This window comes from Mirounga angustirostris, unplaced genomic scaffold (assembly GCF_029215605.1).
Source record: "Mirounga angustirostris isolate CCGP_5_RB_7025 unplaced genomic scaffold, mMirAng1.0.hap1 SCAF_7, whole genome shotgun sequence".
Classification (NCBI taxonomy): Eukaryota; Metazoa; Chordata; class Mammalia; order Carnivora; family Phocidae; genus Mirounga; species Mirounga angustirostris.
Window position 1 is genome coordinate 35416137 of NW_026991715.1, and position 26640 is coordinate 35442776.

A 26640-nucleotide genomic window follows, 5' to 3' on the forward strand; every position below is an offset into this window, starting at 1 on the left:
AGTCTTTCCCCTTTTAGCCCATACTCTTCTCTGACTCCCCACTCGCTATGCTTCAGCCACTCCAGCCTCCTTTCTGTTTCCCCAACAGGCCAAGTCTCTTCCCACTGCAGAGCCTTCATGCTTGAGGCTTTCCCTCTTCTTCTGGAGTGCTCCTTCTCCCAGCACTCCACATGTCTGGCTTCTTTAACTCTTCACAGAGGCCTTCCCAGCCTAAAGGCCACCTCCACAAGCACATCATTTTGGTTTGATTTCTTCACGGCACTGAATTAATTTGTGTATTTTCTGTCTTCTGTTCCCCCTCTACAGTGGAATCTCCATAAAAGCAGGACCCATCTATTTTTTTTTAAGATTTTAAGATTTTAAGATTTGTTTATTTGACAGAGAGAGCACGAGAGAGCACAAGCAGGGGGAGCAGCAGAGGGAGAGGGAGAAGCAAGGAGCCCAATGTGGGGCTGCAGGGCTCAATCCCAGGACCTTGTGATCATGATTTGAGCCAAAGGCTTAACCGACTGAGCCACCCAGGCCCCCCAGGACCCATCTATTTTGTTCAAACTTCATCCTGAATACCTGAGACCTAATTAGGTATTCAATACATATTTGTTAAATGAATGAATGAAACAATAATAGCTTTTTGGTTCCAAGATTTATTAACAGTGACACATCCTTTTTGGCCCCTCTTTGCCCCAGCTCCCAACCCCAATCAACCTCCACACTCTAGGTCTTCAGTGTAGTCCCCAAATGTAGGAGGTGGGGTAGGATAGACTTGGAGATCATTTAGCTCTCTGGCTTCCAAATCTTTTTTTTTTTTTTCTTTAATGCTGTAAGACCATTCCTTTCAAACACAAAATCTCTCACAGAACTCCTACATATCAAATATATAAAGTAGGAGTTACTCTTGTTGAGGGAAATTATGTGGGGCTTACAGCTCTAAGACACACTTTGGTGTTTCACTGGCTCCTTATTTCAGTGACTTCATGGTACATGTAAGTGAGTGGAGGTTCAGTGAGGGGCCATAATCTGACCCTCTCTGGGCAGGAGAGTCCAGAGCCCTCAGTCCTGTGCTCTTTCCATAGCACCACACTGGATTCTAGAGTCTTTCCAGCCAGAGCAGAGGAGGCTCCCAGCAGTGTCTGCCATGGTGAGAGCTTGGGTCCTCTGGTTACCTCCCCCTTCAGACTACTCATCTTAGGGTCATGTGAGCGGCTGGCTGGAGGGTGAACTGGACGTTTGGGTGGGAAAGCCAGGAGTCTGTGCCAGAAGGCCATTGGGGTTTGGGGACTGGGGGCTGGAGGGCTGGGAGGGGCTGCCCAGGCCTATGGTGGTTTCTCCCTTCCTCAGGATGAGGCTGCTAAGCTCCTGGAGCAGCTGCTCCTCCAGGGACCCATGTGCCTGGGGGCTGTTCTTTGAAGGGGGGCCAGGAGGGGGCTCAGGTGGCCTCTCCTCTGGGCCCGGGCCACCTGCCTTGGGAAAAAGGGGTTTGTCGAAGGACCTCTGGCTGGTGAGGGGGGTCTCCGGGTTGGCTGTCTTTTCTCTTATTGTGGAGAAGGGGGTAGAGATGTCCTTGGTCAGCTCGGGGAAGGCCCCCACTTCTTCATACACTGGCTCCTCATAGACAGGCTCCTCTGGTTCCTCTTGCTCCTCCACAGACCCCTGGGATGACTTCATTGGCTGGATGGGAATGGGTAGCATGATGCAGGCACAAAGTTAGAGTTACTGGATTGCTAATCGCTAACGTTTATTGAGCTCTTCCTCTGGGCCAGATGCTGTAAAATACTTTTCATGTATGATATCAAAACAACTCTGTGTGATGGGTTACACTGCAGGTGAGTGAAGCGAGGTGCAGAGGGGTTAAGTAAGTTGCCCAAGATCACACAGTGAGTAAATGGTAGAACTGGGGCTTCAGCCCAGGTCTATCTGACTCCAAAATGCGTTCACTTAACCACTTTCCTTCTATTTCTCAGATCTTATGACCACTTTCCCTTTTCCTTATCATATCCTACCATGCCTCATTTTCCTCATTCCTTCTCACCCCTCACAATACTCTCTCTCTCTCTCTCTCTCTCTCACACACACACACACACACACACACAGATGGCCTGCTGCAGAACAAATACAGAGGGCACATGGGTTCAGGCAGCACAGAGGAACACAGGCCTGGTGGCACAAAGCTGAGACAGGTACAGTACTCACAAAGAACATGGACAGGGTCCTCCGGTTGTGAAGCCGCCGCTGGGCACAGGTGGGATGGGGATGAGGGGAGGGAGAGACACAGAGACACAGTGAGGCCTGGCAACAGAAGGCAGGGGTGGGGAGTGGGGGCACAGAGAAGGCAGAGGGGGGCACCAGGCTGGCAGGCACACCACTCCCACCTGCAGGGTGACAAGGACATGGGCAGGATTCAGGAGGGCACAGCAGCAGGCCGGGGGCAGGGGGGAGAGCCTCACCAGGGTCTGATTGGCAGAGAGGAGGGTGGCCCCACTGTCATCTCCTCTGATGGGCAGCAAAGGCATGGTGCCAAACTTCTGACGGGCAAGGTCAGAGGAGGAATGGCGTCGTAAGACCACTGGCTGCTGGTCATCATGCTGGCGGGAGAGTAAGGAGTTGGCACAGTGGACGTGGGACTACAGCTGGGACCTCTGACCTCATCCTCAGCTTTTTCCTTCCCCTCACCTGGGCTTTGAGGATGCTGGTGGTCCAGTCCCACATCTCATCCTCGTCAGTGCAGGACAGGTAGCTGGGGGTATCAGAGGGGAATTAGCCAGAGAGGAGGGGTTGTCGCTATAGGGATGGAGGATAGAAAAAGTAGGGAGGTAGAGGACAGGGTGCAGGGCTGGGCCAGAGAAGCCAGGCCGAGAGGTACTCACAGGTGCATCTTCTCCAGTATCAATGTGAAGCCCCACCTAGGAGGCAAAGGAGAACAGAGATGGGTGATTAGAAAGGCTGGAGGGGTGATGGCAGGAAGGCCCTAGAAATGTGGGCTGGGGGAGAAAACTCACGGTGTTGGAGGCTTTAACTTCTTTCGGATTCCCAGGTAGACCTTGGAACCTTCCAAAGGCCACTCTCGTTCTGGTTTAGAGCTCTGAGAACAAGAAGGCAGTCAGTGAGGTCAAGAGGTGAGAGAAGGATCACAGTCAGGTCAAGAGGTCATGGAAGCGCTAGGTTATGTGATGACAGGGTCACAGAGGTCAAAGGACCAGGGCAGCCCTGAGATCGAGAAGCACATGGGCTGTGGGGTGTGAAGGTTGGTGCATTCATAGCTGCTCCCCCGGGGCCGCCAGCATCTGCCCCCCCCCCCCCCCCCCCCCAGCATCTCACCTTCTTTTCCTTGAGCAGCAGCAAGCAGCGCCCACGCAGCAGAAAGAACCTCTCCTGGAAGCGGTTTCCCAGTAAGCGGGGCGGCTCCTCCCGACACCGCAACAGACCCACCCTTGGGCTCTCACGCCGGATACCTGGGCACAAACAGGCAACACTGGGTGGCAGGTCCTGGGGCGTAGGCCTGGGCATGGGGGTGCTGGGCTGAAGAAGGAGGTTCACCTGTGAAGAGGCAGCCGGCCTGGGCCAGGGAGACTTTTCTCAAGAGCAAGGAGGCCGAGCAGGGCTCTGGAAGCTGGCACCATTGAAGGGCCTGCTCGAGGACCCTTTCCTTGGGGTGCAGTGGCCGCTCTAAGGAGTAAAGTAGGGGTGCTATCAACCAGAATATCCATCCACACCCTGGAGCCTCCAGCTCCTTTCCCACCAGCCACATTCGTTTGTCCATTCCACAGCCCAGCCACAGGTATTTATCTAAAGACCAACTCTATTCCGGGCATTGCTGGCCCTGGGGATATGATGGTGAGCACGAAAACCCATGGCCTACCTTCACAAAGCCCACAGCAAAGTGAGGGAGTAGACAGTACACAGGTAAGTAAACCAAAGAATTGCAGGGAATTAAATGCTTTGAAAGAAACAGTAAGAAGCTGAGAGAGAGTAGGAGGGCAACTACTGGGGCAGAGTGATGACTGGGCAAGGTTTTTGAGAAGGGGGCATTTGAAGCTGAAATTGGGGCCTGGAGGAGGAAGAAGAACAAGCCATGCTAAGATCGGGGGAAGAAGATTTCAGGCATGACCCAACGCAGGAATAAAGGCCCTGAGTCAAGAAAGATGTGTTTGAAAAACAGCTGACATGGCTCAAGCACAGAGAATGAGTTATGTGAGATGAGGTCCAAGAAATAGGCAAGGGCCAGACATTCGGGGTCTGTGAGCCATAATAAGGAATTTGAATTTTATTTGAAATTCGATGGGAAGCCATTGGAAGGTAATGGCATGATCTGATTTATGTCTGAAATGCGCGTTGACTGTTGTGTGGAAAATGGAATGTCGGGAGGCAAGAAGGGAACACTGGCCAGCTATTCCTTTTCTGGGGCTGCACATTTTAGTGGTTAATGTTGGGTGCAGAAAGATAGCGGTGACTTCGATCTGGGTGATGGGAATGGTGGAAATGGGGAGAAGCTACAGATTCTAATAGAATCAACAGGACCTCTTGGTTGGGTTAGGTGTGAAGTGGAAGGAAAGGAGCACTCTCAGGTTTTTGGTCTTGATAACTGGGTGAATGGAGGGGCCACCGACTGAGTTAGGGAAAACTGGAAAATGGCCTAGGCTTTTTGTTAGGCGAAAGGTCTGGAAATTGAATTCAGTGTTGCATATTTTAAATTAGAGATGCTTGGGGTGCCTGCGTGGCTCAGTCGGTTAAGCGTCCGACTCTCTATTTCGGCCCAGGTCATGATCTCAGGGTCGTGAGATTGAGCCCCGCATCAGGCTCCACACCCAGTGGAGCCTGCTTAGGATTCTTTCTCTCCCTTTGCCCCTCCCCCAATAAAAAATAATAATAAAAGTAAATTAGAGATGCTTGTGAGACATGCAAGTGGAGATGTGCAGTAGACAGCTGGATATGTGAGTCTGGGGCTTGGAGGAGAGGTCAGGGCCAGAGACCCAGCTTATTAATAGCATTTAAAGCCATTGGAGTGGATGAGTCATCCAAGGAGAAATGTAGATAGAGAAAGGAAAAGCGTCCGGGGTTGAACTCTGGGTCCTTCCAATATTTGGAATATAGGCAAAGGAGGAAGAAAAGCCTTCTTTGGGGAGGAAGGGAAACCAAGGATTTGTGGGGTCCACAAAAGTCAAGAAAGAAGAGAGTACTGAGAAAGAGGGAGTGGTCAACAGTGTAGACTGTCCCTTCACATGCACGAGGACAGTGTCACTGTATCTGGTAACACAGAAAACATTGGTGACTTTGACTCCCCCTATCACATGTGAATGCACACACACGTGGTCATGCTCACCAAGTTCCCCGTGCTCACGAATCTCAAATGTCACCCACAAGTCCATCCCAGCCTCTGTCCCCCTCATCTCCAATACCTGGTTAGTCAGCTCCTCAGCAGTCAGTGTCGGAGACACCTGGGGTCAGGGCAAGAGCAGAGGACCCATGCTGGTCAGTCCACTAACCCTGCCCCCCATCCTCTCATCTCCCCTCCAGTCCCCTCAGGACTGACCTTTAGGGTGACACAGTTGTCTGGGAGCTGCTGTTCTATATAAACCTCCATGATGAGGTCTCCAGCCTGGGACAGCTGAGGGGAAGGGGTAAAGAAGTCAGGAGGACACAAGAGGATGCAAAAAATCAAGGTCAGAGGACTCCTTATGTTGCCTGCTAAACACTCCCCCCCTCCATAAAAGTCTCCTCCTACCCCCATCCCCAATGTGGCTCAGGCCCTTAAAAGCGAGAATCCCAGGAGAGGTGGAACTGCATCTTCAGGCTGCATGAGTGCTTCCCAAGGCAGTGCAGCATATGCTTGGAAGGACAGGTTTAAGGTCAGATTCTCTGGGTTCCAACTCTGCCACTCGCTACAGTAGGACTTTGAATAAGTGACCCTCAAGGCCTCTGATTCTTTATTTGAAAAAACGGAATTGTCTACCTCATGGAGTTGTGTGACACTAAAGTAAGATCATAGGTGCTTGGAAGATAAGTCCTTAGCTGTTTGCTATCGTATTTATTGCTATTATTCTCACTGCTTTGTCTACCTTAGCTAACTCTTCCTTTAACCCAAGTATTCTACCGTCATTTTGTAATGAAGAATCCTCGTGGTGGAATAAATAGAGCAAATCCTAAACCAAACCCCTCTTCCCAAAGCACTCCCCTCCTTGGGTTTCCCCTGTGTCTCAGAAAGCTGAGGGCCATTGTCCAGCAGCAGAAGGGCACCTTCCTATCTTGATGTCCCCTCCTGGCCTACTCAAGAGTCTAAGGTCAGAACAGGTTACCTGTACATCCTTCCAGGTGGTGATAAGACTGACCTCCAAGTCAATCTGAGCTACCTGGTCAGAGTCAATCTGTGGAAGAGCCCAAAAGGAGCATGTGTATTGTGGGGCAGGTGGGGGGTGGGGTGGGGAGGGGAGGGCAAGGGAGGGTGTGGGGGGAGGGGTGCTAGGAAAAGAGAGAAACAGGAAGAGTTTGCAAGACCAGAAGACCTGTATGAGAGCATGAGAGGCGAGAAGAGCTAAGAACCAAGGGGGCATGGGCATTTGGAGTGAGGTTATGGGATAGAGGGGCCCAGGGCTATGGGAGGTGATTCTTGGTGCAGAGGGCCTTAGAGGTCTGGGCTGGGGGCTTTTGGCGGGGAGCAGGATCCAGAATCCAGGAAGAGGGACTACAGTCAGGGTTGGGGAGAGCTTACATCAAAGACAGAGACGTAGCCATCGATGAGCTCCTGCAGCACCCGCACCTCATGTTCCCCCCGCCCATCCGTCTGGAACACGCTGGGTGCGAACAGCAGGGCCAGGTTCCGCGTGCACATCTGGTTTAGAGCGGCACACTTTTGTACCCTGCAGAGGGGTGTGACACGGGTCATGCGGGATGCAGCTTGTGCTCACCTACTGGTTGATGCGTCCATTCATTCAGGAAATACTTATTGAGTCAGTATGCCAGGCCCTGGGCTAAGCACTTGGGATACAGTTGTAAGACACAACACTGGCCTGAAGGAGCTCCCAGTCTAGGGGAGAGACAGATGAGGAATGGGTGATTGTAAATATAGCATGGGGCGGCAAGCTTTTTATGGAAAGGGACGACAGTAAATATTTTAGGCTTGTAGGTCATAGATTCTTTGTTGCAATTCACCAGTTCTACTGTTGTAGTATGACAGAAGCCATAGACACTGTATTCGTGAATGGGTGTGCCTTTACACTTCATGTAGAAACCTTTATTTATTTATTTATTTTAAAGATTTGTTTATTTATTTGAGAGAGAGAGAGAAAGCGCAAGTGTACGGGGGGGAGGGGCAGAAGGAGAGAGAGAGAATCTCAAGCCAACTCCCTTCTGAGCAGGGAGCCTGATGTAGGGCTCGATCTCATGACCCTGGGATCATGACCTGAGCCAAAATCAAGAGTCAGATGCTTAACCGACTGAGCCACCCAGACACCCCTGTACAAAACTTTACGTAGGGACGCGTGGGTGGCTCAGTTGGTTAAGCACCTGCCTTCGGCTCAGGTCATGATCCCAGGGTCCTGGGATCGAGTCCCGCATCGGGCTCCCTGTCCAGCAGGGAGCCTGCTTCTCCCTCTGCCTGCCGCTCACCCTGCTTATGCGTGCTCTCTCTCTGACAAATAAATAAATAAAATCTTTAAAAAAACCAAACACAACAAAACTTTACTTAGAAAAACAGACAATTGGATGGATTTGGCCCATGGGCCATAGTTGGCCCATCCTTGTGATATAGAGTAATCAGTACAACACAGCCAGGGTTCACCTTGGAATCATTTAAAGACCTGTCTCCCCAATAGGCTGATCAAGGTAGATCTGCATCTTATTCTTCTTTGTGTCTCCTACATCTAACCCTTTGCCTGGCATAGAATAATAAAACAAAATAACAATGATTGCTCACCATATCTGAATGTTTACTACCTACATGCCAAGAGATGTGGTAAGAATTTTATAGGGATTATCTCATTTAACTCTCATCACCTAGGAGGTGGATACTATTCATTACACCATCTTCCTTTTACAAATGAGGAAACTGAGGCTCAGAGAGTGCAAATAACTTACCCAAAGTCACATACTAGAATGGTAGAGCCAGAGTGAAGCCTAGGTCTGCCTGACCCCAGAGTCCACACTCAGAACGTTTGTGCTATGACACTTTCACTTAACAACTGTTTGCAGGATGAATGAATAAATGTGAGGTGGCGGGGATGGGGTGTGTGGGGAGTTGGACAGAGGTGACAAAGGGTCAGTGAGGAGCCTGCAGGGGTTCTGGCCCTACTGACCGATAGAGGTGCCCGATGAGGGTAGCCAATGTGCGGCGGTTGACCTGTGGCAAGCAGCCAATCACTTCTTTGTATTTCTCCAGGCGCTGATTCTTCTGGGGTAGCTCTGGGATGGAATGGGGGAGGGGTGGAGAGGATCAGGGAAGGGAGCAAGGAGGGATTTTTAGAGAAACAAACCCAGGATGGATGTCTCTCTGCCCCCTTCCCACCTTGACCTAAGCTGAGTCCCGGAGTGATCCTGGGGTGTGGGGGTGGGGGGAGGGGAGGACTGGGGAGGAGAGCTGTCAAATCCCACAAAACAGCCTCAGGGATTGGGGGGAAGGTGGAGTTCCAGGTTGCCTCTTGGTTGCCTGTGAGGAGTTCTTAGGGATCTTGGGAGTACCAGCAGCCTCCCTCCAGCGAGGCAACAACCGTGCAGAGGTCACAGGGTCATCAAGCTCTCGAAAGAAGCGTTTGAGTGTATCGGTGACGTCTTCCACAAAGTGCTCTCCTGGCCGGAGCTTCACTGACCGGGCATCCCGCCGGAATTCAGCCAGGAGCCGAAGGCTACGGGCACGGGCGCCCCCTTTCCGGTATATGCCCTCCAGCTGGAGCCCTGAGAACAGCCAGCATCTCTGCTCACCACTGAGCATCTCTGCTCACCACTGCCCAGAGACCCAACGACCCACCCAGTAAACAGTATCTGTTACCCCCCCACACACATGCTATATCACTTTTGGGGTAAGGGGGCCAGAGAGGAGGAAGTCTGCTTCCATGGTCTTGATTCTCAAGACCCTGCTCAAGTCCTGCTCAGAAAGTCCTTCCCTAACCATGACATTACACATAGCCTCCATCACTCTCTATCTCCTCACTGTTTTGATTTTGAAATAGCACTCTCAAATTACATTATAGTTGATCCTCCCTATTCACAAATTCCACACTGTGGATTCATCTACTTGCTAAAATTATTTGTAACCCCCAAATCAATACTTGGTGCACTTTTCCAGTCATTTGTGACCATGCGCAGAGTGGAGAAGAATTTGAGTTGCCTGTTGGATGCAGTCCCAGCAAAGCTCTCATATGGTAAACAAGTGTAGTTTTCATGGTATATATAGAACCATGTTTTTTTGCATTCTTGTGCTTTTTTTGGGTAGTTTCACTGTTTAAAATGGCCCCCAAGTGAAGTGCTGAAGAGCTGTCTAGTGTTGCTAACTAAGCGCAGGAAGGCTGTGTGTGCCTTATGGAGAGAACATGTGTGTCAGATAAGCTTTGCCCCTGTATGAGTTACATTGCTGTTGGCTGTGAGTTCAAAGTTAACAGATCACAAATATATGTTAAATAAAGTGTCTTTAAACAGAAACACACTTCAAACAAGGTTACATGTTGATCACTTGATGAGAAGGTGACCAGAAGCTCCCAGGAACCTAACCCTGTATTTCCACTGGGGCAAGGATTTAGGATTCATTAATTCAGTGTTTGCAGTAAGTTCATAGAACAAAACTGCCGTGAATAACAAGAACTGACTGATTTTTCTCATTTATTACCCATCTCTCCCGCTAGTCCCTGAGCTTCATAGAACCTTCCCTCTTCACTGCTATATGTCCAGTGTCTGGCGCACGGGAGCCGCTCAGTAAGCATCTGCTGAATGACGAGTGGCGGTGTGAACACCCATACTCCTTCTCCAGGGCTCTTCCCTGGACCTCTGACTTCATTCCTCCTTTGGACATGAGGGAGACTGAGATGAGGATGGGATCTAGGGAGTGGGGGTAGCCATGGGGAGGATGGGATCTAGGGAGTGGGGGTAGCCATGGCATGAGACTACTACCAAGGTGTGGAGAATGTCACTAGCCACTGACTAACCACTGTCCACGCTGTAAGCACAACTATTTGTAGTTCATGGATGTGCCTTTTTTGCCCTTTACTGCCTTCCTTGGTTTTCCATGAATTTTCCTTCTCAAGAGTCCAGCCTTCTGAAAAGGGGGCTCGCCAAGGAGTTAGATTCTACTTGGTCCTCCCTTGGGCTGGAGAAAAAAAGCAGAGGCCAAAAAGTCACAAAGAATTCTGGGAACCACTTGCACAGCTGATCTTTTATGCCTGGAAAAACTCCTGTACAGAATAATTCTGCTCCACTGAGCATCTCTGCTCACCACTGCCCAGGGTCATCGAGCTCTCGAAAGAAGTGTTTGAGTGTATCGGTGACATCTTCCACAAAGTGGAAGGTTTTCACTGCACAGCTTGGCTCTTGCCTTGTAGCTGCCCTCTCTTTGTTCTCTGTGGCTCTCCAGTCCTATTTCAGTGCTGCTCTCCCTCCACACCCACGCCCCCATCAACAGCTACCTTGGAACACTTACTACCTGCCAGGGGCTGTGCTAAAAGCTTTACATATGTCATCTTACTATCACAACTATCCTAGAAAATGAGGTCTGCTAGTAGTCCCATTCCACAGAAGGGAGAGCTGAGGCTCAGAAGGTAAAGCAGCTTGCCAAGGGAGATACAGCAGGTTGCTGTTAGGCTGTGGTCTCTGGAGGCAAAGCTCTTGTAGGCAGATCACACCCTCTGGCTGTGCCCATGTCCCCCATCCCCTGCTGGCTCAGTATTGGCCAGTACCCACTCACCATGCTGGGTGACAAAACTGATGCAGGCATCCACGATGATGGGGATGTCACCCCGGCTCATCTGCTGCTCCTGCAGCCCTGTGCCGCCACCGCCGGCTGCCCCCTCAATGGCTGCATTCCATGCTGAGAAATCCAGCCGGCCCTCCCCCTGCAAATACAGGGTCCTGGGACCCGAGAGGCCTGAGTCAGAGCCAGCTCCAGAGGGTCCTTTGAAGTTAAGAGGCCCAGGATCACAAGGACCAGACTTCTCAGAGCCACCAGCAGGGGGCAGCAACATTCAGCCCAGATGGGGCCCCTGAAGGTGAATTTTTCTTTTCTTTTTTCTTTCCTTTCCCTTTTTTTTTTTTTTAAAGATTTTATTTATTTATTTGACAGCGAGAGAGGGAACACAAGCAGGGGCAGTGGGAGAGGGAGAAGCAGGCCTCCCACGGAGCAGGGAGCCTCATGTGGGGTTCGATGCCAGGACCCCGGGATCATGACCTGAGCCGAAGGCAGACGCTTAACGACTGAGCCACCCAGGCACCCCCCGCTTTTTTTTTTTTAAGATTTTATCTATTTATTTGAGAGAGAGAGGGAAAGAGAGCATGCACATGCAGGGGGAGGGGTAGAGGGAGAGGGACAAGCCGACTCCCTGTTGAGCACAGAGACTGACGCAGGGCTCAATCCCAGGACCCCAAGACCAAGACCCAAGCTGAAGTCAGACGCCCAACCGACTGGACCACCCAGGCGCCCAGTAGGCAGGCGAATTAGAGGAATTGGGCAGTGGTCCAGCAGACCAGGGTGGAAGGTGGGGGCTGAGCTCTCGAAAGAGGGACGCCAGGGTCAAGGATTGGGGTAACAGTTACCTTCCTGTCTCCACCAGGACCAAATGCTCCTTCTTGTCTGGGGTGTCAGCTGCTGAAACCACACCTGGGAGAAGAATCATCAGACATTATCATCATAATTGTCTTCATCATAGTGACAAATAAGTCACTAAGTATTTAATGTATGTAGGTGCCAGACTAGGAGCCTTACAAACAATGTTGCATTAAATCCTATAAGTTACATACTATTATCCCCATTTTACAGGTGACACATTAATGCTCAGAGAGGTTAAGTTTCTTGTCTCTTTACTTGTTATATAATGGCAAAGCTGAGCTTGAACTCAGGTCTCTTGTCTCCAAAGCCTTCCAATATTATCCCACACTGTTCCTCTTTGAGGAAGAAGTGAGAGTACCCAGTCCCCTTTCCCAGTCTCTAACCAGCAAGTGACCCCAAATAATACTAACAGTAACATTAATAACATATAACATTTATTAAACACTAATAAAAAAATAAAAATAAATAAACACTAATAAGATACCTTCTGCCAGGCTCTGTGATAAGTGCTTTACATGCATTACCTTATTTGAAACTTACAACTCTTTTATCATGCCCATTGTAAAGATGAGGAAAATAAGGCACAGAAAGGCTAAGTAACTTGTCCAAGGTCACATAGCTAGGAAGTGATAGAGATGGGGGTCTGTATCTGGGCAGTCTGACTCCAGAGCTTGTGCCTGAATCCACTATGTTCTGCTGCTTCCCATAGGGACCCCAAATAGATGAAGGTCCACTGCCCCCTACCCCATGGCCACCTTTCATCCCCGTCCCCACCCCTGCTCACTGATTTCCTGTAGCCGCCGCAGATGCACCATGTCCTCGGGGGCTGGCGGGCCAGGGCCCGGTGCTGGACACAGGAAGAGGTGGTCACCACGAAGAAGTCCGAACCCTGACAGCCAGAGGCCAGGGGCCAGGGCTGAATGGGTGGGAGAGCGCAGCCACAGGCGGCCCAGCCGCAGCAGCCCGGGACCCAACAGCTGGTGGCAGCTCAGCGGGGAGAACCACTGGGAGGCAAAAGGAGAACACGGGCAACAAGGAGGGTGGGGAAAGAGACAAGATGGGGGGGGGGGCGGCGTGAAATAAGAGTGAGAAGGATAAGGAAAGACATGAAGAGAAAGCAGAAGAAAGAGAGGAATGAAAAGGAATCAGGAGAGAGCAGAAGAAAGACCCAAGGAAACAGGAGATGGATGGAGAAAGACAGGAAAGAAATTCAGTTCAATTTAATTTGCTCTGGCCAACACAGAGAAGACCTTCTGCCCTTTGCAGGATGTCGGAGCCAGAAGGAATAGGGAGTCACAATGCTGTAACTGAAGAGTCATGATGCCCTGGGAAATCCCAGCATCGTAAGCGGCCAGGGGAGGCTTTGTGGAGAAACAAGTGTTTGAGGTGGTCCCAAAGGAGTGCTTCCCCAACCACCCGTGGGGAAGGAACAAGGGGTTCTTCTTTCCTTTTTTATTCAAAATTCCAATCTGTTACTAACCAGTAAAAAACAAAAACAAAACAACGCAAAACTACTAGCAAAGTGAAATTTAAAAAGAAACATAAAATATAAGGCCCCACTTTAAGAAATTATTCTACACCTAAAGTCACTCTGTTACATTGCTAAGAAAGATTCTGAATGCTCACTCTCAAGTTCTGTTCTTATCCTGCCAGAGGCCACGACAAAGGGTGAGCCAGTGTGGTGCCCCAGGCTGCAGACTGCACTTCGGGGAGCACGGCCTTTAAGGAGGAGCTACATTACTGGAAAGTGCAGCTGACAATCAGAGGAGAGAGCATGGTGCTTCGAGGGCCATGGCAGAGCCCTGAAAGGACATGAAGACAATTTCTTGGCGGGAGTTCTACTCCTCTAGCTAGGAGAGTGGGGTCAGAAGCCAGAGAGCAGGTGAGCATTTCCCACAGAGGAGTGCCACGTGCTGCAGAGCCGACCGGGTGAGGCCAGGAGGAGGCCCTTGGACTTTGGTAATGGGAAGTCACTAGGCACCCTGCAGCATGGCAGCTCAGAGGGCTAAGGAGGAAGTGCAATCCCGCCAGGGCGCACAACGTTCTGACGGGCCGTCAGGAGGGCGCCAGTGGGATGAGCTGACGGTAGAGCAGGGCTGAGGGAAAAGCTGCGTGAGGATGGAAGCGACTGGCATCCTCATCACCATTACTATTTCAACACCCACAGATGGAGGGCCTGCTGTGTGCCAAGCAGTGCGGGCCTCACGTGTCACTTAATGCTCACCCCCCGAAGGGCATGTCTTGTACACCCACTCTATCCCTATGGAAAAGCTCACGAGGCTGAGAGTTGGAGGACTCAGATCCCAGCATGTCTGATTCTAGGGCATGAACATTTAACTCCAGAGAGAGGGTGCAGGGTGGAGACTGGCTTGCCTGGGAATGGAGATGCTGGGGCATGTAAAGGCAGCCTTCCCTCTGGACTGGGAGAACTTGGGGGGTGGGGTGGGGAAATGGGTGTTAGAGGCAGCCTTTTCTTGGGCGGAGGCCCAGCACAGTGAGGTTTGGGCCATGAGCTTTGGAGACAGAGGTCTGTTTCTGATCCTGTGCTCTGCTGCCTCCTAGCTCTGTGACCTTGACCAAGTGACTTCATAACCTCTGTGACTCTGTTTCCCTATATGTGAAATATTGATAATCCTTTCCTCTGAGGGTTGCTGTGAAAGTTAAATGAGAGATTGAGTGGCTAGTGCCTGGTCCTAGCACAGCTGTTAACCTGAGCTGTCAGTGGACAGTGGTGGGAGTGGCTGTAGGAATAAGAGAGGGCAGGATAGGGGCAGCTGGGGAGAGGGAAACCATGAGCTGTTGGGGAGGGGTCTCAGCTGGCTCACCTTGCCCACAGCACTGGTCCAGGCCTCTAGACTATCAGCGCCATCTGTGCCAAAATGCTGGATCCTCCCCCCGGTGAGGATGAGCTCAAAGGAAAAGGGGAACCTAGAGAGAAAGTGAGGTCAAGGAGGAGAACGCGAACCAAGAGGGGGCTGGCAGGCTTTGGATCACGAAGGGCAAAGGAGGAGTGCAGGGAGCACAAGGCGCAGTTACCTGTCGAGGTCACCTGGGTCAGTGGGTGGGGGACTCACACCCAAACATACAACATCCTGGGGCTGGATGAGGCTGAGGGGTTCAGGGCTGCTTTCTGATGCAAACATTTCCAGAGCCGCTCTCAGCACGCACCACAGCCTGGGGGGAGCTAAGGGGGAGGCTGATGGTCAGCAGGCAGAAGACCTCGGTCCCTACTATCATAATTCCCATTTACCAGATAATTATTCCATCTACGCCACACCCTCTGCCTATGTATGATCTCATGTAATCTTCACAACAACCCTATGAGGTGGGTAGCACTTTCAGTTCTCTTTTGCAGATGGGGAGACCGAGGCCCAGAGTTTGAGTAGCTTGCCCAAGTCACATTAGTAGGAAGTAGCAGAGCTGGGATTTGGCCCAGGCAGTCTGACTTCACAGCACAGTTCGCGGCTATCTCCCAATGCTGCCACTGGGCATGGTCCCTCTCTCACTCCCGGCACCCAGCCCCCATGCCAGGGTGTGGCCCTGCTTGCTCTTTCCAGCCCTCTGTGCTACACTCTTGCTCATTCCAGTTTCTGCCCCATCTCCTCCCACACTCCGCTCCGCTCTCACCATCCCGGCCCCTGCGAGGAGGTGGGGGTCCAGCTTTGCTGCTGATGGGACCACAGTACAGGAAGCTGCTGTAAGTGGCAGGTACCACCACCTCATTGTACACACCAGGGGAAGGGTCTGCAAGGGGAAGAAGTGGTCAGTCAGTTCAGGGCAGCGCAGTGGGATGGCCTGAGCCCCCTGGGGGAAAGGATCAGGTTGAGGAGGACAGTGGGACCCGACTTCACTGGTAGCATGGCCAAATCAAGCCTTGCGGAGGGGTCTCGGCTGGAGTAGGAGCAGGACCCCTCACCAGCCACATTAGAAAAGAGGGTGGCAGGAAGTGAGACTCCAGCCCTTGCCCACTGCCTGTCGCCACCAGTGAGCCGACCTAGGGGTGGGGGCCTCCGAGCATGGGCCGTCCTGTAGGTGTCTCAGCCCCTCTGGCCTGACCACTGGAGGAAAGCCTCTTTAGATGACCATTTCTATGATCAGACTTCCCCCAGGGAGATGAGACCTCACTTAGGGGTTGACCTTGTCAGGGGTAGACCAGCACTAACACCTCAAGCACCCAGATCCACCCCAAGCAGTGGCCACCATTGGTCATTTCATGACATCAGGAAATAGACCCCATGGGATCTAGAAGTTTGGGGAACTGCCCAGACTGGGCTATTGTGATGGCCTGAGTAAGAGGACACTTGGGGCTTCCTGGAATCATCAAGGCACAAGTCAGGGCTGAGAATGCTTGGAGAGTGAGAAAGGGGGCCCTTGTGGGAATTACCTGGGAGCAGGAGACCAGGAAAGCTGCCATCGAGGGCTGAGGGGGACCAGGGCTCCTCGCCCTCTGAGGCCTCAACACAGAGGAGCTGGGTCATGTTCTTCAGCAGGTTGGGTCCTGCCACAGCTGCACACAGTGCCTACAGAGGGGGAAGGGCCTCTATCAGCCCCAAGACCCAACCTGAGAGCATGGGGACAGTCTTGCAGTTATCAGAAACAGCCCCCAGCACCCCAAGTCTAGGCATTTCGGCTTAGAGACTGCCCTCCTCCCCATCAGCTCCTACCTGGAGAAGCTGGTTATGATCCGGATACTGAGGGTGGGGCTTCCGGTAGAGACCCAGCCGGTACTTCCGGGAGATGAACTCTCCCCGGGGGCCAGGGCTTGTATCTGGATGCAGCCCCTCGCCTAGGGGTAGTGCCCCTGCCCAGAAGCGGTTGGCACGATCATTTCCCAGAACAATGAACAACTGTAGGATGACAAGGGGCAGAGGCAAGTGACAGGAACTCAAGAGTCTCAGACATTCCTGCCCCCAAGCTGGGCCCAAGGCCTTTTTTGGGTGCTCTCCCTCCCTCTTCCCACTTTCTCCCTCTTCAGACTCCTCACCTGCACTATCTCATTACTCCAGACACTTGTGTCCAGCTTCAGGCTCTGTACCTTGGAGATCCCAGAACCCAGGGCCCGGTGCTGCCCTGTTGGGGTGTGGAGGGTACGTGGCACAGATACTCAGAGCCCCCTGCCCTCGCCCCCCTCCCTTTCCCTGTTTCAGCGAGAGGCCCCGGCCCTCACCTGCACACTGCTTGCAGATGACCACCCCCAGGTTGACAGCGGCCCAGTCTGGGCGGGAGGCCCCACAGTCCGCACAGTGCCGGTTTGCCCGATTGGACCAGATTTTCTCAGCCACCTCGTAGTCAGACAGGGTCTCGGTTACTGCTTCCTGCAGAGCGGCCGCCCAGCTCTGCCGAGCCCCCCCAGACTCGGCTGTGAAGCTGAGGGGTGGACAGCCAGTCCGTGGGCATGGAGACCCCCTCCAACCTGTCCCATCCCACTGGCCGTTCCTGCAGGAGCCACCACAGCCACCGCTGGGCCAGCCCAGACCCTCCTGAGACCTTGACCCTGCTCACTGGACTCCCGTCAGTGCAGGGAGCCTCCTACTGAAGAGGCCTCCAGTCCTCTGCCCACCCTGTGCCTCCGTGCAAAGTCTCTCCCCCAGCCCTGCCTCCTGCCAGTCTGGGCCCCACCTGAAGCAGCGATGGGGTGTGAGCAGATCAAAGCTGCGACTCTTGGTCTCCCGGACGCTGCAGCCTTGCAGTTCAATGAAGCAGATCCCGATGCCCAAAGAAAAGGCCTGGTGGGAATGGTGGCGGGGGCGGGGGGGTGGTTGGAGCAGGCACAGTGAGGCGCCAGAATGGACTAGGCCAGGCTCCTTGGCCCCGGCCCGGCCCTTCTCACCTGCTCACTCTTGTACAGCGCCAGCTCCCCAGGACTCAAAGCGGCAAAAACCTTGGCCTTGTGTCCGCGGAGCTCCAGCATGCCTGTGCGGAGGGGTCGGGGTGGCTGAGGGGGCCGGGGGTGGCCCAGCAGGCGCTGCTCCCTCAGGCAGGATTGTAGCGTGGAGCACCATGTGTCCCGCTGGGCTGGTGGGGGCCAGAGAGGCAGGTGAGCCAGCGGGCCGTGTGCCCACACGGCCTTCCTGCCCCCACCCGGACACAGCAGACACAGCGGGCCCTGATTCTCACCCTCGCTCTCTGTGCGAAACACGAACACCCTCTGGCCAGTGATGACCTGGAACTTGTTGTCCTTGCTGCTGCGGGCCATCTCAATGGCAGTCAGAGGGATCACGCCCTTGGGGAAGGGATCCTGGAGAGACAGTCCAGTGACACATAGGGACAGAAGCTCAGCCACGTGTGCTGACCCAGGAGCCAGCACCAGCTTTTAATGAGGTCAGCATTCATGTCACAAGCAGTGGGGTACAGCTGCTAGCGAGCTACTTTAGATGCTGACATCAGTCATGTGGTGACCCCCCCCACCACGGCCTTCCCATCTTCCAGTCCTCAGCTCTCCCCCTCCCTCTCTCTGTCCCCAGGCCCCACACAGCATCTCTCAGACCCCCACCTTATCGCTGCCAAAGTACATTAGACTCCTCCCATTGAACTGCACAAAGCGCCTCTGGAAAACGTAGTTTCTGGGGACAGGAGGGGCCAAGATGAGTGAGCAGTGGAGGCTGTATCCTGGGGGGCTCCTAGGGTCTGGGAGCACTTGGGACCTGACCCCCCCCCACCTCCCCCCAGCCTCCCTCCCCTCCCTCCCCTCCCTAGCAGCCCCACCCCTGAGGGGAGAGCTTGTCTAGCCAGCCACTGAGAAGCGGCGTGGGGCGGTCTGCTGTGGAGGAGAAGCTGGCATAGGGTGAAATGAGGTCATCGTTGGTCTCCATGTCCAGGGTGGGTGGTGAGAGGGTGGCATCCCCGGGCAGCTCAAGGCTGGCATAGCCAGCGTCCTCCCGTGCCTCCAGATCCTGCCTGCTGAGCCTCATGTGGGGCAAGACAGAGGAACACACATTAGACCCAGGTCCCTGGACATCCCCACCTGCGGTGTTTCGTAGAATGCCTGGCAGGTACTGGATCGCTTTTCAACAGGGGAAAAGGGCGGTTGGGAACCCAAAAGATTGGCACAGAGTCTCTTCCCTGAGCACACTTAGATTTTTGATTAGAGCAATTTCAGTCCCTGCCCTCTGCCATTAGTGTTACTTGGTAGAAAAGTCGGGGAGGGGCTGCGTAGCTGGCTCTCTGCCACAGACGCCAATAGCTAATCAAGAAGTCTTCTTGATCTTTTCTCCAAAAAGGGCTTGACCGTCCCTCCCCGGACCAAGTTCCGGTCGGTTCTCACCAGGGTGCTATGAACTGCCTAACTGGTTACCTGCTTCCCCTCAGGCCCTCCCTCCGACGCCCATTTTTCCACCACCATCAGAGTGCTCTTTTAAAAATGCAAGTGAGATCATTTCACTCCCCCCCGCATGAAATCCTGCAATAACTTCCATTTGTAATTAGGATAAATCCAAATTCCTTACCATGGGCTGCAAGACCTTATACAGTGAGACCCACGGCCAATCCCCTGACCTCTTCTTACATCACCCTCGCCTTTGCTTCCTACCATTCAGCCACATTCTCTTCTCTCTTTCAGAGTCTTTGCACATGCTGCTCCCTCTGCCTGGAACATGCTTCCCCAGTCTGCTTTTTCCCATCCGTTAGGTCTTTGCTTAGGCCATCTTCCCAGGAGGTCCTCTATTATTCTCTGCCACTTTCCAGTAGTCCTTACCTCAGTAGCACAAAATCACTTGCAAAACCTTAAAATACGGGTATATGGGCCCCATACTAGACCCCTGAGTATGGTCTTCTGGGAGTGGGGCCCAGGCATCTCTAGCTCTGAAAGTTCCCCAGGCTGTAGTGCAGCTAAGGTTGAGAACCATCACTCTACCCTCTTTGTTTTCTACTTCACTGAGAAACTGAAGCAATCAGACAAGAACCCCACAGACTCACAGTGCCTCATCTACCAAGTTTCACACATACTTTGCATTCCTTCTGCTACCATCGTAAACATCTCTGTCTGAAGCCAGTCCCTCCTCTGTGCACTGTCCTCTCACCTATGCAAGGACATTGCTCCAGACTTTCTCCCCTTTCTCTCCTCTACAGCAGCTAATTTTCCCTCTCTCCCAGATCACTGCAATCCACCTATAAACACACGTAACACTCCATCCTACAAAAAACATTTCCTGACTCCATTTCCACTATCATCAACCACTCAACTCTCTGCTCTTTTCTGCAGAAAAACTCCTCAAAATTGTTGTCTATACATTCCAACTCCTTCTGTTATCTCCTGAGACCCTTCCGATGCAGCTTTCACCTCTATCCCTTGTCAAGGTCCTCGGTGACCTCCATGTTGTCAATTCCAGAGGCCAATTCTCAGTCCTCATCTTCCTTGACCTCTGAGCAGCACTTGACTCCGCTGACCTCCGCCTCCTCCTTTCTTCACTTGGCCCCTCTAACACCATATTCTCCAGGTCTTCCTTTTCCTTCACTAGCCATTCCTTTTCAGTCTGTTTTGCGGGTTCTTCCTCTTCTCCCAAACCTCTCGATACTGGAGTGTGCCAGGACTCTGATCCTGGTCCTCTGCTCTCTCGACACGCACTCACAGCTACATACACCCACCTAGAGGCTGACAACCCGCAAATTCAGATCTCTCCCCCGAACTCCAGACTTGTATATCCAATGGCCTATCTGTCATCTCTTCTCAGGCTTATAACATATACCTCAAATTCAGCACGCCCAAAATGGAAGTCCTGATCTCCCCACGCCCCCCACCCCCCCAAGCTTTGTACACAGCCTTCCCCATGTCAGAACAGAGCAACTCCAGGAACTTTCAGTTGCTCAGATGGCGCTATCCAACAGAACCCAATGTGAGAACCACATGTGTGATTTTCAATTTGCTAGCAGCCATGTTAAAAAAATAAAAAGAAACAGGTGAAACTAATTGTAATAATATATTTTATTTAATCCAACATACCCAAAATATTAACATTTTATTATGTCATCTGTATAAAAAGTAAGATGATTTATGTCTACTTCTGTTACACGCATCCAGTATTGCTTTTTTCGCACTAAGCGTCTGAAATTTGGTAGTTTTACAGTTACAGCACATCTTACTCAGACTAGCCACATTTCACATGTTCAGTAATCACACGTGGTTAGTGGCTACCACCCTGGACAGTGCAGGCTCAGCCTGAAATCCCTGATGTCATTCTTGACTGCTCTTTCTTCTCACACCCCAATTTCCTAGGATAGTTTGCCTTTAAAATATAACCCAAATCCAACCATTTCTCACCATCTCCACTACCGTGATCCTCATCTGAGATGTCTCACCTAGATTACTGCAACCACCTCCTCACTGGTCTCTTTGCTTTTGCCCCCTACACACCGTTCCCAACATAGAGACCAGAGGGGTTCTTAAAATGTAAGTCAAAACCCTCCCAAAGGCTTCCCATTTCACTTAGAGTCAAAGCGAAAGTCCCTACAAGGTCCTACCTGATCTGGTCCCTTTTACCACTGTGACGTCATTTCTTCCCACTCTTCCTGCACTGGTCACTCTGCCCCAGCCCTGCTGGCCTTGTCGCGGCTCTTGGGTCCCCCTGAAAGCCTCTATTCTGGCCACCACCACCGCCCCCCTCCTGGGACACTTTTTTCCCAGATATTGTCATGACTAACTCCTTCACCCCCTTCATTTTGCTCAAGTGTCATCTTAACACTCTGGCAACTCGTAATGAAAAACTGCAGGGCGCTTCCCCCTCGCTCCATCCCAGCCTTCTGACCCCGCTCTGTTTTTTTCCATGGCACTTACCGCCTTTTAACATATGATGTAACTTACTGATTGTATCTATTGTTATTTGACTATCTCCCCACAGGGGCAGGGATTTCTGATCTATCCTAAGTACCTACAATATCTGGCATGCAGTAAGTGCTCAATAAAGATTTCCCAAATGAAAGCATGAAAAGCCCTTCTCCCTATTTTAAATCATATGCCCATTTGTTTGTCTGCTTGTTTCATTGCCTGTCTGGCCCACTGAGTCACAAGCTGCCTGAGGAGGGGACTGGGTCTGTCATAATCCTCCTGTATCTTAAGTACCTGGCTGGCACACAGGGGACACTCAATGTACCCTAATGAATAACTGGATACATGGCCACCACCAACCAAGCTCCTCAGGCTTCCCTCTTCCTGCCATCACCACCCTCCTGACTACTCACCTTTGTTCAGCCCTGTCCTGACAGACACCTCTGCCTTCTCTTCTGTCGGGTGGCCCTGGGACGCCCACAGGCTGGACACCATAGTACAGACAGCCAGGGTCCATGATGTGCACTGGCAGGGGGAGGGTGGGGAAGACAGGAAGAAGAGGTCAGGTGGCAGCGTCTGGGGTCCTGAAGGGCCCTGTCCCGCTCCCCCGAACCCACGATAACGCGCCTACCTGTGCCTGTTGTGGGCCGGAGGGCAGGGGTGGGGGCAGCTGCCTGGGAGCTGTCCGGGGCCCTGAGGGAAAAGGTCTAGTGATCATTAAGGGAGAGAGGAGAACGGACTAGGCCTCGCGTCCTGCTCCTCCCTGCCCCCATCCAGCACTGGCTCCCAAGGGAGCCAACCCCACTCACATGTCCTGAGCTGTCTGTGCCCCGCCTCTTAAGTCCAGGCCAAAGTAGATGGCATTGGGCATCATCTCCATAGTATTCAAGACTGAAGTCTGCTCAGAGGAGGCTGCGGGGAGAGGAGGGGACTTCGGGCTGGACTCTGGGCTCCTGGGCACGTCTGGTCTCCAGAGGGCTGGGCTCACTCCAGGCCTTTGGGTGGTGGTAGGGCCGCTGAGCCCACCAAATACTGTCCTGGGCTTAGGCACAGGCTTGGGGGGCTGGGCTTGGGGAGCTACGCTGGGGGATGGCTCCATGGCACCGTCCGACTGGGGATCCAGGGAGCCCTGTGCAGCCCCGGCCTGCAGCAGGCGCAGAATGCGTTTCCGGTGCCCTGTGGCGCTGATGCCCAACTGCTTCAGCTCCTCGTGGCCCAGGCCCCGGGCTGCACCCGCCGTGGCCAGGCCATGCCGCCGGAACGTGTCTGCATACTGCTCCAGGTGCACCGTGGCCAGCCACACAGCGATGTCCAGGTCCTGAGGGGCAGCCATGGGGGCTCAGGCCATTGCTGGGGGGAGCGGCAGGGTGAAGGGAGGGCTCAGGCTGAGATTCCCCCTCCCTGTCCCAAAGTCTGAGGCCTGGACCGGGGATAGGTACCAGACTCCAGCCTTCCTCCAAAGAAAAATGACCAGTGGCCGGCAGTCTGGAGGAAGAGCCGTCCCAGAACATCAGAAAGGGCTTTCTTATTATAGGAGAATCCCTTCATTTGCAGGTGAGGACACTGAGGCCCGGAGAAGGGAAGAGGCTTGCCCCAGGTTCTCAAGAAGTTGGTAGACGTGTTGGCCCCCAAGCTCCTGCCCACCCTAGGTCTGGATCAAAGCTCTGCCTTCGCTTTACTGCATACTCAACCAAGTAAGCATAGGACAAGATGAGAGAAGTCTGCAGGGGCAGAATGGAGTGGGATGGTGGGGAGGAGGGGCCCCATGATGTGGCATAAGGTGGGGACAGGGCAGCTGTCGCATGGGAGGAGGGAGGAGGGAGGAGGTGCAGACCCCACTCCCCCTGGTTTGCAGAGCTGAAGTCCAGGCCATCCTAATCCTGTCCTTCCCAGTTCCTCCTCCCCTTCCACCTATTGTCTCTGCTCAGACTTCCTTCCTGTCCCTCCGGCCCTGGCCGCCCCCACATCCTGTCTGCCTTGGTCAGGCTGCCCAGAGAGCCCTAACTCGTCTCAGCAAGTAGGGTCCTGGCCCTGGGAAGAGACCACTTGGTGGAGTGCGGATAGGATGGAGAACTGGGCCACTCCACCAACCTGCAGCATGTTCACACACGTGTATGCACACATGAGCATCCTCCCTGCGGGGACTCAGAAGTGTGAAATGACATCCCCCTACCTCTGCTTTGTCCCAGTCTTCCTCTTCTGAGCCTTCCCGTTCCCTGCCCATGCCACTGGGCTCATGTCTCTGAGGCTCTACCCTATTCTGCCAAACTGCCCCTGCCCCTGGTCTATTCTCTGGACCCATCTCAGATTCTGCCTCTCTGGAGTTTTCCCTCTGCCTGTCCCCATCTCTACTGCACTCCATCTGTCCCCACCTCTACCTAAATCCATCTTTGTTCCTCTCCTTCTTTTGCTCTCTCTCATTAAGCCTCTCCTTGCCTCAGTCTCCAATTTCAACTAGATCCTTAGTTGTATGTAACTCCAGATTTCTGTCTCTCCGCCTCTGCCTGGTAGGCTCCCTCCCTGTTGCTCCCTGTCGCTCTCTGTGGGGTTCTGACCAGGACGGCCTCTCGCCCCAGCATCAGTTCTGGCCTCTCTGCCTCTCCGCAGTTGGGCCCCATCCCCAAGCTTGTTAGGGCCTGACTCAGAGCCCAGTTTCCCAGTGACTCAGACCCATCCGAGGGCACGGGACTGGGAACCGGGAGGTGCGCCGGGGCCCGGAGTGCCGGGGGCGGGCCGGGCAGCGCGGGGCAGTGCGGGCTGCGACAGGGGAGGGGGCAAGGAGGGAGGGGGCAGAGGCCGGGCCACCGGAGGGAGGGGCGGGTCGCGGCGGGGAGGGGGCAGGGGAGGGCCGCCGGCGCGGAGGGAGCCCTCGAGGAGGGGACGGGGAGGAGTCTGGGAAGCAGGGGCCCGTGGGCGCGGGGGTCCTCACCTCACTACGCGGCCGCCGTCCGCTCCCGCTGCCTGTCGCGCCGTCCGAGGCTCGGGCCGCGCCGCGCCGGCCCCGCCTCCCCTCAGCCCTCCCCCGACGGGCCGGGCCCCGCCCCGCCGGCCGGTTCCCTCCGCGGGCCCCCCGGCCACTCCTTGTGCAAGCGCCGGCCTTCAAAAGGTTCGGGCTCCTTACCCAACCGCTGCGCTTATCTCGGGGCCTGGCCAGCTCTGCCCTCTTAGGGGCCGAGAAAGGGACCGGAACAGGGCTGGAGGCCAAGACAGCCTCAGAGAGAGGGACAAAGGGGCAGAGACCAGAATGGAGGTGGGACAGGGGTAGAGCCAGAGCAAAAAGGAGAGCGCTGTGTGGAGGACGGCTTTGCATCCCATCTGCTGTTCCCTCCCCGTCGTGACAAAAGAGGAGGGCAAGGGGTTGGCCTTAAGCCCCCAGGGTGGCAGGCCCTCTCCGACGCCCAGCACGGTGGCTGGGCCCTGGCACCCTGTTAATGGGAAGACGGAAGCTAGCATCTAGAAGTCACGGATAGCCGTAGCCTTCCAAGCTGGGGAGCCCTTCAGCAGCAGCCCAGCGATTGGAGGTGGGGGAAGAGGGGCAGATGCCCAGCAGAGGAGTCCCCATCTGCTTCTCCCTCCCCGAGGGCCACGCCTAGGTTTCTTCTCGGAGGTGAAGGTCAGCTAGGCAACATTCCTACTCCTAAACCAGGGCTTGGGGCTGTCTTTTTGAGGACAAGCCTGGTGGCCTGCAAGCACGGTGACCCAGCAAGCAGTCTTTTCTTCCTTGGGAGAAACCCCTTCTCCTCATTCTCTTACTGCAATTTTTTTTTTTTGCCGGGGCGGGGGGGTTGCCTGAGGAGAAATGGCTCCTCTCCTCTTCCCCACTCTTGCTTGGGACCCCCAACCTTGGAGCCTGTCCCCCAGAGCCTGAGGCACTTCCCCCCTCAGAGCTGGACTGGCTTAGCTCTGTGTGGTGGGAGGGCGGAGGAGGAGGGAGGAGGGGGGAGGGGGGGGAACACCACTGTCTGGCTGTGTTTTCCTGTTTGTACGAGAGGAAGTTGGCTGTGAGTCAGCAGACACGGGAGCTGTCAGCAGCTAGGGGAAGACCCCCCCCCCCAGCAGAAGGTGAGGGGAATGTGGAAAAGGGGTCCCCACCTCTCCCAGCTAGCTAGCTTCTCCAGCTTGGACAGGATCTGCCATCTTCAGCCTCCTGGAGCTCTTCTCTCTGAGAAAGAGAGCGATTATGATAATTAATCATTAAAATGGCCATAGTAATGGCTACCACTTACAGAGAGCTGACTCTGTCCCGGGCCCTGTGCAAATATTGCGCTGCAAGTTTCCATTAATCCTCACAACTCTTAAGATAGGGAATTTTATCACCTCCATTTTACAGATAAGGAGACATTTTTCTGGATGGGCAACTGTGCGGCCAGGAGAATGCTCTCCACGGACCTCCTACTCTAAAGACTGAAAATTGGCCAAAGGCCTCAGCTACTTCTCTCTGAAGTCCATGAGGTCCTAGTTTAAGACCAGCTTCCCACAGGGCTGCTCCCAGCCAATGACCAAGCTCAGCAGAGACCCTAAGGTAGGCCCAATCCTGAGAAATAAGGGGACTCCTCTGACAGCTGACCTTGACTCAAGAGTCCCCCCTGTGCCCTTGATGCACTTTCCTTCTCCTGCACAGTGGTCTAGGATGCTTCCTCCCAACCTTCCTTCCTTTGCTCTCTCCTTCATCCCTCTCCCAGCCCCTGGCTCCCTGCCTCTCCCACATTTCCCAGTAACTCAACAAGAGAAGGGAATCAGGTAAATTACTATGGGGCACAGGGAGTTTGGAGGGACAGGTACTGGGGGCTCCTGGTCAGGGTCCAGATGCAGGAGTTCTGAACCTTTTTTGTGTCAAGTTCCGCTTTGGCAATCTGGTAAAACCTAGGTACCCAGTCTCAGAATAATGTTTTAAAACGCATGAAATGAAATCGGTAGGCTTACAAAGGAAACCGATTATATTGTAATACAGTTGTAAAACTATTTTAATGTGATATAGTAAGATATGTGCTTCTTTATCAATGCTTTAAATAAGATCTAGCAGTAGGTTGATACCTCACATAATTCTGAAGCAGTGAGGAGCATAGATGATATTTCAAAATATCTGCAATACTGTAAGAGGATACAAAAATATAAGTGATTTTTATCGGTGACAAAGCCATAC

At 53.3% G+C, this 26640-nt stretch overlaps 1 protein-coding gene across 6 annotated transcripts; it reads right to left on the reverse strand.

The window, feature by feature from the left end:
- Positions 1–628: 628 nt before the first annotated feature.
- On the reverse strand, positions 629–24918 carry ARAP3 (ArfGAP with RhoGAP domain, ankyrin repeat and PH domain 3). Of its 6 annotated transcripts, none has more exons than XM_064596022.1 (33): positions 24427–24566; positions 22307–22815; positions 22129–22190; positions 21911–22022; positions 18443–18643; positions 18231–18300; positions 17855–17975; positions 17568–17752; positions 17357–17463; positions 16905–17104; positions 16722–16807; positions 16402–16584; positions 16122–16257; positions 15365–15481; positions 14774–14921; positions 14563–14665; positions 12522–12741; positions 11725–11788; positions 10880–11043; positions 8668–8880; positions 8286–8391; positions 6704–6851; positions 6291–6359; positions 5528–5602; positions 5318–5432; positions 3535–3663; positions 3316–3449; positions 2997–3079; positions 2865–2900; positions 2671–2734; positions 2445–2582; positions 2191–2229; positions 629–1668 (listed from the first exon to the last, which is right to left on the reverse strand). In XM_064596022.1, exons 2-33 carry the CDS (start codon positions 22594–22596, stop codon positions 1192–1194), a joined length of 4395 nt encoding a protein of 1464 aa, XP_064452092.1. In that variant the 5' UTR covers positions 22597–22815; positions 24427–24566; the 3' UTR covers positions 629–1191. The 6 variants fall into 6 exon arrangements, with proteins under 6 accessions (XP_064452092.1, XP_064452087.1, XP_064452088.1 ...); XM_064596017.1 differs by having other exon boundaries at positions 22307–22847; XM_064596018.1 differs by having other exon boundaries at positions 22307–22409; positions 24427–24539.
- Positions 24919–26640: the final 1722 nt, after the last annotated feature.